The 12,320-nt window shown below is 37.5% G+C and overlaps 1 protein-coding gene across 1 annotated transcript in view; it reads left to right on the plus strand.

Moving 5' to 3' along the window:
* Positions 1–12,320, plus strand: part of plxnc1 (plexin C1) — a 45,036-nt gene that overhangs the window by 4,520 nt on the left and 28,196 nt on the right. The window contains exons 5-12 of the mRNA XM_053685641.1: positions 3,525–3,633; positions 3,734–3,887; positions 4,014–4,119; positions 4,292–4,385; positions 6,858–6,896; positions 9,977–10,107; positions 10,191–10,367; positions 11,512–11,614. Of these exons, the coding sequence (XP_053541616.1) occupies positions 3,525–3,633; positions 3,734–3,887; positions 4,014–4,119; positions 4,292–4,385; positions 6,858–6,896; positions 9,977–10,107; positions 10,191–10,367; positions 11,512–11,614 (913 nt within the window). The remainder of the gene's footprint in view (positions 1–3,524; positions 3,634–3,733; positions 3,888–4,013; positions 4,120–4,291; positions 4,386–6,857; positions 6,897–9,976; positions 10,108–10,190; positions 10,368–11,511; positions 11,615–12,320) is intronic.

Genomic DNA, 12,320 nt, shown 5'->3' on the forward strand with positions numbered 1-12,320 from the left:
TATGGTAACCATGCAACCAAACAGTGGAAAAGAGGCTGTTTTTCTGTCTGTTTCAGGGGTTATTTCTCTCATTAATGATCAGTGGAGTGAGATGGACAACTGGGGTGATACACTACATACACTGCCTGGGCAGGATGGCCCTTTACTTGAATATTAATAGTAATAATTCTTACTTATCTAATGTTTGCTGTGTGTCACGTAATGGGGATAGAGATGGATGCAAGTGCAGTTTAAGTTTTTATTAAAGAGACAGGCAATTCCAAAGACATACATCCATTTTCTATACCGCTTATCCTACTGGCAACCTGGAGCCTATCCCAGGAAGCATCGGACACAAGGCGGGGTACACCTTGGACCGCTCTGTGTTTATTGTGTATATATCTGAATAATCTCATATAGGATGTGATTGGGTGAGTTCATTTACCCGCCAGATGCAAAGCGCTTTATTTTAATGGTGTTCATTATGGATGCTCCAACCAGGATTTTTACAGCTGATAACGATTTCTTGTCATCTTGATCGACCGAAACCGATCCAAATACCACTTTTTTTTGTTTAAGCTTCAATCAGGAGGTCCATCATTAACAGTTAAATGTAAGCTCTCTGTTCATGGTCACTGTTAATTGAATTAAAAAATTAGCAATGCCAAATACTGTTGGTTAATTGATAAACAAACAAGCATAAAATATTTATTTTTAAATATCTTAAACAATAGAAGTTCTAAGTAGATTAACGCAAAAATGAAGGCTAAAAGCCTTCTAAGAAATAGCGAACTAAGCTTAATGTCAAATTGATATTAAATGCAACCCATAGCAATTAAACATTATTTCATTTCTCATTTTATTCATATTTTATTAATTAATTATAATATCTATTTTTTATATTAACTGATTTATTTATAACTAAGCACATTTTCTGTCTTTACATTCTATTATTAATTTTTGTTTGTTTATCAGTTGTTCCTTTTAGATCGGTCCCCCAGTACAGTGTTGTCATGTCTGCTGATAATATTGTGTTGCGTATTTTGGGGGATTAAATCAAAAACATGAAAACTGGAGTCGACTTTTCTAGTGATATCTGTGTGTGTGTGTGTGTGTGTGTGTGTGTGTGTATATATATATATATATATATATATATATATATACAGTGAGGGAAAAAAGTATTTGATCCCCTGCTGATTTTGTACGTTTGCCCACTGACAAAGAAATGATCATTCTATAATTTTAATGGTAGTTGTATTTGAACAGTGAGAGACAGAATAACAACAAAAAAATCCAGAAAAACGCATGTCAAAAATGTTATAAATTGATTTGCATTTTAATGAGGGAAATAAGTATTTGACCCCCTCTGCAAAACATGACTTAGTACTTGGTTTAAAAACCCTTGTTGGCAATCACAGAGGTCAGACGTTTCTTGTAGTTGGCCACCAGGTTTGCACACATCTCAGGAGGGATTTTGTCCCACTCCTCTATGCAGATCTTCTCCAAATCATTAAGGTTTCAAGGCTGATCAAGGCTGAAGTTTGGCAACTCGAACCTTCAGCTCTCTCCACAGATTTTCTATGGGATTAAGGTCTGGAGACTGGCTAGGCCACTCCAGGACCTTAATGTGCTTCTTCTTGAGCCACTCCTTTGTTGCCTTGGTCGTGTGTTTTGGGTCATTGTCATGCTGGAATATCCATCCACGACCCATTTTCAATGCCCTGTCTGAGGGAAGGAGGTTTTCACCCAAGATTTGACGGTACATGGCCCCGTCCATCGTCCCTTTGATGCGGTGAAGTTGTCCTGTCCCCTTAGCAGAAAAAAAACCCCAAAGCATAATGTTTCCACCTCCATGTTTGACGGTGAGGATGGTGTTCCAGGGGTCATAGGCAGCATTCATCCTCCTCCAAACTCGGCGAGTGGAGTTGATGCCAAAGAGCTCCATTTTGGTCTCATCTGACCACAACACTTTCACCCAGTTGTCCTCTGAATCATTCAGATGTTCAGTGGCAAACTTCAGACGGGCATGTATATGTGCTTTCTTGAGCAGCGGACCTTGCGCGTGCTGCAGGATTTCAGTCCTTCACAGCGTAGTGTGTTACCAATTGTTTTCTTGGTGACTATGGTCCCAGCTGCCTTGAGATCATTGACAAGATCCTCCCGTGTAGTTCTGGGCTGATTCCTCACTGTTCTCATGATCAATGCAACTCCACGAGGTGAGATCTTCCATGGAGCCCCAGGCCGAGGGAGATTGACAGTTCTTTTGTGCTTCTTCCATTTGCGAATAATCGCACCAACTGTTGTCCCCTTCTCACCAAGCTGCTTGGCAATGGTCTTGTAGCCCATTGCAGACTTGTGTAGGTCTACAATCTTGTCCCTGACATCCTTGGAGAGCTCTTTGCTCTTGGCCATGGTGGAGAGTTTGGAATCTGATTGATTGATTGCTTCTGTGGACAGGTGTCTTTTATACAGTTAACAAGCTGATATTAGGAGCACTCCCTTTAAGAGTGTGCTTCTAATCTCAGCTCGTTACCTGTATAAAAGACACCTGGGAGCCAGAAATCTTTCTGATTGAGAGGGGGTCAAATACTTTTTCCCTCATTAAAATGCAAATTAATTTATAAAATTTTTGACGTGCGTTTTTCTGGATTTTCTTGTTGTTATCCTGTCTCTCACTGTTCAAATACAACTACCATTAAAATTATAGACTGATCATTTCTTTGTCAGTGGGCAAACGTACAAAATCAGCAGGGGATCAAATACTTTTTTCCCTCACTGTATATATATATATATATATATATATATATATATATATATATATATATATATATATATATATATATTTTTTTTTTTTTTTTTTTTCACAGTTGCACAAAGTACTTTTCAGTCACAAATGCTACTAAAATGGTCTCTGCTAACCACTAAGCTACCGTGCACCCCAATTCCAAATCGAGGCAAAAACAAGTGAGGAGTCAGGTGATTGGCAAATGGGCATGACCAAGGCTTAGAAGAAAATTGAGAAATATGAGGTCAAAACAGGATAAAAACCATGGAACGAGGAACAAGGATCAAAGGCTCGGTATGGGTCTGGCGATAAACACACAGAAACACACAATACTTCGCACTGAACAAAGAAACATGAGGGGTTTAAATGATAAATGTAACCAAAGGTGGAAACGAGAATAACTGAGACATTAGGAAGGAACCAATACATATCAAGGGCGGAGACAGGACAGAAACCAAAAAAACCCCCACAATTGTCAAAAGTAAACAAAATCAGTGTTAACCCAGAACTGCGTGCTGTTGCGCTTTGGGCAGTTCATACTCGACACATGCTCCGGCACACGGCGTGAGGGGAAATCCGTCACACTGTGAGAGAAAACATACTGTGAATTCTGATATTTGTATTCCTTCAGAACATGACCAGACTTCTCAAACCACTTGCTTATTCGTGTTATCCACAGGTTTTAGTGGTTATGTGTTCAACAAAGCAGCCCTCTGACATTAGGCATTTCTTTTTGTCCCCTCATTTTTGTTCACTCTAGATGCTGTTTGCAGAAGGAGTGTACAGCACCATCTTGGATCTCCATTGCTAAAGATTCTTTTCAGAAGGAGCTGATTTCCTTTCAGGTTATTTCTTTGATCCCTGGAGAGGTAAATGTTATTGAATGAAATATGAAAAACCTCTTATCTTTTTATGGAAATGTACAGTATTTGTTTCTTTTTAATGTTATTAATTGTTGTCCACTCTCAGATCAATCTGACTGTACACCTGCACCTGGAGGCCACAGAAAGTCTTCCTTTAACATGTACATTCAAGGCAGGAAGTGTGGATCTGTGTACTAGCCCAGTTGCACACTTTCCCAGCTGCTCCTGCAATTTCCCTGAAAAGCACCTGTCTTCTGATAGTCAGTATTTTCACAGTATTCTTCAGAATTGTGTGGGTCATATTACATTTTATAGGCTAAGTAAAAAAACTTTTTTTAATGAATTGATTTTGCCCAACAATATGTAACTCTGCTCTACTTCTCCAGGACTCAAAGTCACAGTGACAGTCAATATTACTGATCAGATCTTCACAGACAGCCTGACACTGAGGAGCTGCCCAAATATCACAGAGAATACACAATCAGATGCTCAGTAAGAAGATCCATTATTAAAAACCAAATATCTATAATCAACCATCTGTCACTTTAACATGTTATTGGCCTATATAATAGATATTTGATGACACCGTATAAATCATATTCTGGATGACACCAAGAGTCATGGTATGGAGTCTGGTATAGTTTAATGTCTATTTAATATTTAGGTGCACAGCCTGTGTCTCAGCTGGGTGTTATTGGAACAACAGTAGCATGAAGTGTACCTGGACTCCTAAATCTGCACCATATGTACACATACAGGTGAGTCTGTGTAATGTACTCAGCTACATACAGCATACAAGTGAGACATGACACACATCTCACTACTTTCTATATTACTTTTGGTTATTTCAGTTGAGCTTTTGATAACTTTATTTTAAACACATGCAGTTTTTTTTATTAGACAATTGTTTGCTCCCATTTGTGAATTTCTTACACCACCCTTTCCGCAATCATTGGTTTCATCAGTCTAGTTTGTTCTGTATAGTTCCTTTCCTGTTTCACTGTGAAGTTTTCATGTGTATTCAGTGATTCTGTTTCAGGATTGGTTGTCCTGTCTTTATTAATATCCAAGTATTAGTGTGTTTTATCTGATCTGGCCTGGTTCTGGAATATGAAATAGCCTATCTGACTAACCTGCCTGTACTGATCCTGGGTTTCAGAAGTACCTTAATAGTCAGATTTATTAGCTCCACTGATTTTATGTTTTAGTTTCATGAGTAGAATACAGTGCTGTGAAAAGGTATTTACCCCATCCTGATTTCTTCTGTTTTTGTTTATATCTTGCCTTTGAAATAGCTTTTTAACCCTTCCCAGACTGCAAGTTTTAGTCTGAATTTATATTTGTAACACTCAGTTTGGGGTTTAATTTTAAATAAACTAAAATGATGTGTTGTAATTTCTTTTAATAAATTCGCTGAATTATACGATTTCATTCACAAACTCCCACTCCAAATCACAAAAATATTTCTGCTGGAGTTTGTAGTTGCTGATACACAGTAATAACTTGAAATCTGCAAAAATAAATCAGACATGTGAACTCATGGCAAATAACTCAGCAACTCACAAGTTAATAAAATGTTTATGGGCCAATCAGGACCACTGGGCTATAGAAATATGGCCGTTTAAAAAACAAAGCGAAACAAAAAAAAAACCTTGCCAATCGCTCCTGGACCCTTAGGCAAAGGCAAATAATTCTTCTTCTCTTCATGCGGCATAACATCAATCAGCCATAACATTAAAACCACTGACAGATGAAGTGAATAACATTGATTATCTCATTACAATGGCATCTGTCAAAGGGTGATGTATATTAGGCAGCAAGTGAATAGTCAATTCTCAAAATTGATGTGTTAGAAGTAGGAAAAATGGCCAAGCGTAAGGATCTGAGTGACTTTGAGCAGGGCCAAATTGTAGTGGCTACATGACTGCGTCAGTGCATCTCCAAAGCGACAGGTCTTTGGGGTGTTCCCGGTGTGCAGTGGTTAGTACCTACCAAAAATGGTCCAAGGAAGGACAACTTGTGAACCAGTGACAGGATCATGGGCACCCAACGCTCAATTATCTGTGTAGGGAGTGAAGACTAACCCATTTATTTCAATCGCACAGAAGAGCTGCAGTAGCACAACTTGCTGAAAAAGGTCATGCTTTCTGTTATAGAAAGGTTTCAGAACACACAATGCACCACAGCTTGCTGTGTATGGGGCTGCATAGCTGCAGGTCAGAATGCCCATACTGACCCCTGTCGAAAAGCACCTACAGTGGGCACATGAGCATCAGAACTGGACCATGGAGCAATGGAATAAGGTGGTCTGGTCAGATGAATCACATTTTATTTTATATCATATGGATGGCCAGGTGCACGTGTGTCGCTTCTCTGAGGAATTGCTGGCATCAGGGTGCACTATGGGAAGAAGGCAAGCCAGTGGAGGCAAAGTTCTTCTGGGAAACCTTGGGTCCTGGCATTCATGTGGATGTTACTTTGACACGTACCACCTACCTAAACATTATGGCAGTGGCTTCTTTCAGCAGGATAATGTGCCCTGCAAAACTGCAAAAATTGTTCAGGAACGGTTTGAGGAACATGACAGTGTTCAAGGTGTAGACTTGGCCTCCAAAGTCCTCAGTTCTCAGTCTGATCGAGCATCTGTGGGATTTACTGTACAAACAAGCCTGATCCATGTAAGCCCCACCTCGCAACTTACAGGACTTAAAGGATCTGTTGCTAACATCTTGGTGCCAGATACCACAGCACACCTACAGAGGTCTTGTAGAGTCCATGCCTTGATGGGTCAGAGCTATTTTGTCAGCACAAGGGGGACCTACACAATATTAGGCAAGTGGTTTTGATGTTATGGCTGATCTCTGTATATTGGCAGCACACTACACTCCTATTTCAATGCTGTATATAAATTTCACTTTCTCATTTATATACAGTCATCCTATTACTCTGTTTTTATTTTTTCCAGTTTTAATATATTTATTTAACATTTGGGCTTACGTTGCCAGCTCTGAATATGGTTGATAATTAGTTTAAAAATTATACATCTGTACTTGAAGGCGTTCCAAATGAAGTAATGTTTCTTCTTCTAAATTTTTTTTTCAGTTAATCATGACTGATATTTTAACACAATGTTCTGTTTTAAAAAGGTAATTTGGCATTTGGAGTTTGAATTGGATAAGTATAATAATGAAACGATTAAACATTAAAATGCGTTTCCATCCCCTATGCAGGACATATGCAAGCAGTCTTCCTCTGAGAAAAACAACATGGTGAGTGATATACGGAACTGATCGCACAGCATTAACAGAAAGAACATTTCTGTTAGGGAAGTTAAGAGGTGTGTAAGAGGAATTGGATTTGTGTTCATCAGACCTTTTAAATATTTATTTTATTTCTAAATGAATAGCCAGTGTACTTTCACAAAACATTTTTACTTTTAGAAAAGAACATAATATCTTGATTTATGCCTTTAGTATTTGATAAGTTATGAATATTTTAACTCAAATTTGATATTGATCGGCATGGCTTTTTGCAGTGTCATGTGAAATAGTTTTCCATTCATACACTGGATATAAACAATTTACACACCCCTGTTAAAATGGCAAGATAAATGATGTCAGAACTTTTTCCACCCTCAATGTGACATTACGACATATAATAATTAAGTGAAAAACAATCAGAAACATTTTAGGGAAAAATAGGAAAAAATACAAACCAATAACTTGGTTGCATAAGTGTGCACACCCCTAAATGAATATTATTTTATTACACTCAGTCTTTTGGGTCTATCAGTGTGGCACATCTTGACTTGGCAATATTTTCCCACTCTTTCTTGCAAAAGCATTCAGATTGTGAGGGCTTTTCTCTGTGCACAGCCCACTTCAGGTCACCCCACAGACTTTTAGTTGGATTCAGGTCTGGGGTCTGGCTAGGTCATTCAAAAACTTTGATTTTCTGTTGGTTAAGCCATTCTTTTGTTGATTTGGATGTATCCTTTGGGTCATTGTCGTAGTGAAAGGTAAAATTCCTTTTCATCTTCACAAGCAGACACCTGAATGTTTTGCACTATTATTGACTGTTATTTGTAGCTATTCTTTATTCCCTCCATCTTGATAAAAGTCCCAGTTCTGGTGGGGAAAACAGCCCTAATGCATGATGTTGCCACCCCCATGCTTCACTGTGGGTAAGGTGTTCTTTTGGTGATGTGCCTTTTTTTTTTTTTTTTTAAATAATGGTATTATTATACCTTTTGGAATTGGTCAGACCAAAACACATTGGTTCCTCAGACCAAAACACATGATTTGGAGTGATTTAGTTGGGTTTGGATGTTTTTTGTGATAAAGGGTTTCTGTCTAGCCACCTTACCCCATAGCCCAGACATATGAAGAATACAAGAGATTGTTGTCACCTGCAGAGAGTAATCAGTACTTTTCAGATATTCCTGCAGCTCCTTTAATGTTGCTGTAGGTCTTTTGGCAGCCTCCCTGGTAAGTTTTTGTCTTTTCCTTTTGTAAATCTTGGAAGGACATCCTGTTCTTGAAGTCAGTGTGCTCCATTTTCACTGTTTGTTGACAATGGCCTTCACAGTGTTCCATTATACATTTAATGTTTGGGAATTATTTTATACCCCTCTCCTGATGGATTCCTTTCTACAAGTTAGATACCATGCATGCAATGTAAGCTCTTTGCAGACCATGGCTTCAGCAGTGAGAGGAAACCAAGAAGATGTGAAGAAAATCCTACAGAAACAGCTGAACTTTATTTAGGGTTAATCAGAATAATTTCATTGATGACAGCTATATGATAATTACTTTTGAATATGAGATCGAATGTGATTCTTTCATTCTGAACACAGCCACATCCACAATTATAAACGGATGTTCACACTTACTATATGCAACCAGGGTATTGTATGTTTTATATTTGTCCTATTTTTCCCTAAAAAGTTTCAGATTTATCTTTCTTTCAATTGTTTCCATCACAAAAACTTGCAATTTTAACAAGGGTGAGTAGACATTATATCCACTTATATCCATTTATATCCAAAAGTTTACAAAAGCCCAGCTAAGAATATTCAATCTCATTTTCCCAATAATTAAACTCCACACATTTCATGTTACCCTACGTTTCTTATGGTAAATCACTTTAAGTATCAACTTTATTCACATGAAAGGTAATTTTAAAACAATTAATTAGAGACTATTTATTTCACTATATCAGACTTCCAGTGGGTCAAACATTCATATACACCAAGTTGACTGTCTTTTTAAAAAGTCTGAAAGATTCCAAAAATTGATCTAATGACTTTTTGAAGCTTCTGATTAGATAATTATCATAATAAAGATTTCATTAGTAGAACAAATGTGGCTGTAAATGACATACCATTCAGTGCCTTTTTGCTCTTAATACCACGAGATAATCCAAGCAACTCAGCCAAGACCTCAGAAAAACAACTGAAGGTACCACAAGCATCTGTAAAAACAATGGTATGCAAATATACAATCCTAGGACCGCACTGACATTGCATTAAGGAAACAGGCACAAATTAACTCCCATGAATTAATGAAGTTTTGTCCAAAAGGTTCAACTGAACCCCAAGACAACAACAAAGGAACTGGTGAAGGAGTTGGGGCATCAGGTACTAAAGTATGAACATCACCATTAAAAGAGTCCTGTATCACCATGGTCTTAAAGGATGTCAGGAAGAAGCTCTTACTCAAAGATATTAAAAATAAGTATAAAAAAATACAGCCAGACTGAAGTTTGTAAAGTTGTAACAAAATGGCTAAAGACAAAGTGAAAATATTGGAGTGGTCATCACAAAACCCTGACCTGAATCCCATAGAAAATGTGTGGACTGAACTGAAAAAGGATGTCTGAGTGAGGAGGCCCACAAACCAGACTGTTACACCAGGTCTGTCAGGCGGAAGGGGAAAAAAATCAGCTAGAGTTTAATTCAAGTTTAACTGATAAAAAGGCAACAACACCAAATACGAACAATGTATATATAAATTTTTGACCCACTGAAAATCTGATATAGTAAATAAAAGCTGAAATAAATATGTATCTTATCTATTATTTAGAGATTTCCTCTTATGGAAATAAAGTGATGCCCCAACTCTGTAGGAAATATACAGTAACAGGAAATGTGGAGATGTGAAAAATTGAATTTGAGTGTGTAATCTTGTGGCCTCAGCTGTATGTACACAGTAACTACACATCATGGTCATCTCAATCAACTCACAATCACTCAAATCTACATCAAACGCACAATGTTTTGTCAAATTAAGTAATTAATTTTAGTGTTGATATCACAGTATCAAATGGTTTATGTCTTTATCCCCTTTAGCCAGAGATCCTAGCTCTGTGGCCTAATGAAGTCTCCTTTCATGGCAAAAACAATGCAATGATTAAGGGGAAAAATCTGGAGCTGGTTGAGAGAATTCGATTCCAAGGTTTTATGGACTGCAGTTTAAAGGAGTGAGTGTCACTGAATGTCTATGTGCTTGGGTTCATGTGTTTGTAGACAGATTTGATTTGTTCTGTATCTCTGCTTTTCCCAGGACACCAGTGTTGGAGCGCTCTAATGACACACTGAGGTTCCACATTCCCAGTGGAAACAAAGAAACTGTGAGGGTGTGTGTGGTGACAGCAGGTGGACGTTGTTATAGTAATGCCACCGTTACATATATTTCCCAGCCCACCTGTACTGAACTGCAGCCTGGAGTCACCTGGTCCAGGTAGAACACAGATAAAGGCAATAATTAACACTAATTAATAATGAACAATAATAAAATTATTTTATTCAAATGCATCATTTGTTTAAACAAGCATTTTGCTTGTGTATTCTGGTAGATTTTCAAAACCAGATTGTATTTTTGGTTTGATTCTCATAATACACATAAAATTCCCTATTCAGTCTTGTGTACATATGAAAACCAGTAAAGCAGAAAGTTAAAGAGAAATGGACTTCCTGAGTCAGCTAGCTTTACTAGCTTATAGCACACCGAAACTGATCTGAGGGGAAGCTATGCTTTAATTTGTACCGCAGAGGCAATAAAAAACAGGTCACAGGGCTGTGCAGGATCTTCTGGTGCTCTGAGTGTGAGGCCTGCTTAGTGATGTAGAAATAGCTTCCTGAAAGCACTACAGCTGGTACTGACTGGTTTCCCTTCGCTTTCGCACATTTATATATATATATATATATATATATATATATATATATATATATATATATATATATATATATATATATATATATATATGTGTGTAGGACTGGCACCCTGATACCCCGCCTTGTGCCCGATGCTCCCTGGGATAGCCTCAGTGACCCTGAAAAGGAGTAAGTGGTAGAAGATGGATGGATGTATATATATATATATATATATATATATATATATATATATATATATATATATATATATATATATGCCAAGTAATGAAGGCTGAGATGGAAGCAAGGGCAGGTTAATAGTTTAATCCAAGAAGTCCAACAGATCAGGCAGAAATCAATAAACAAAGACAGGCAGAGGTCAGGTGATCAGGCAAACAGTTCAAACAAGGCAAGGCAAAAAGACAACGTCGAAAACAAGAACCAACAAACAAGGTATAAAGGCTTGGTAACGGCAGAAATAAAATGTAACTTAGCGTATACTTTGCGTAGACTTAGTGTTCAGTGTATTTTATGTGTGGTGTGATTGTGTGTGAGATTGGATGCAGGTGTGCGTGATTAGAATGAAAGTGAATATTCTGGGAATTGAGGTCCATGTTTGTAGGCCGCAGTGCAGGATGGGAAATGTAGTCACTGGTTTGCTGTGATATGACACCATCCCTGCTGTTCTTAAGTCCTGTGATTTAATCAGTTATTGTTTATCTGTCATTCAGTGGTGAGAGGAAGATTCAAGTGTTGGGGAGCAAATTAGAGATTGTGGATACAGTCACTATTGATACATTTCCCAACGAGATCATCCTAAAGTCATACGACAAGGTATGAAACACACAGTGAAAAGACAACCTGCATGGAAGTATACACAATTATCTTTAATTTAGGAAAAGCATGAGACACACACAAGGAGGCAGGAAGTAGGAGTGCTGAGGGGGGCCCTGACTTTCAGGATTCCTTTAACTGTGACTGCTAAAATAATAGTGATACCTGTATAAGAATAAACATATAAATACATAGGCTACGCAATTTTAAATTGAGTCGAGTTATTTGAGCTTATATCACAGATTTATAGTAACAATTTTAAAAAAAATTATTTTTTAATGAATGACATTTTAAGCATATTTATTGTAATGGAAGGTGTGCAAGACTTGCGTCTTTTTTGCACTTTCTGTTTTCTCAGTAATGTAGCATTTTCTGTTTCTTTAAATTCAAGAGAAAAAAACAGTGAGGAAACGTATATAGCTGTATCATGTAAGTGTAACAGGAACTAACTAATTATTGAAATCAACACACAAAAATATTAGACTATTATTCAGGTGTGATGTCATTACAGCACCCCCAATGTAAAACACCTTTTCATGTCCCTGTACACACGTCAAAAATTACAGTCCAAATAAAAGCATCAGTTAAGTATGCAAAAGAACATAAGCATGACAAGAAAATCTAGGAATCAGCAAATGCTGAAATGGCTAAGATGGGAATTTGGCAAGACCTTATAGTTATAGGAAATTACGAACAGGGGACTGCA

This window comes from Ictalurus punctatus, chromosome 14, assembly GCF_001660625.3.
Source record: "Ictalurus punctatus breed USDA103 chromosome 14, Coco_2.0, whole genome shotgun sequence".
Classification (NCBI taxonomy): domain Eukaryota; kingdom Metazoa; phylum Chordata; class Actinopteri; order Siluriformes; family Ictaluridae; genus Ictalurus; species Ictalurus punctatus.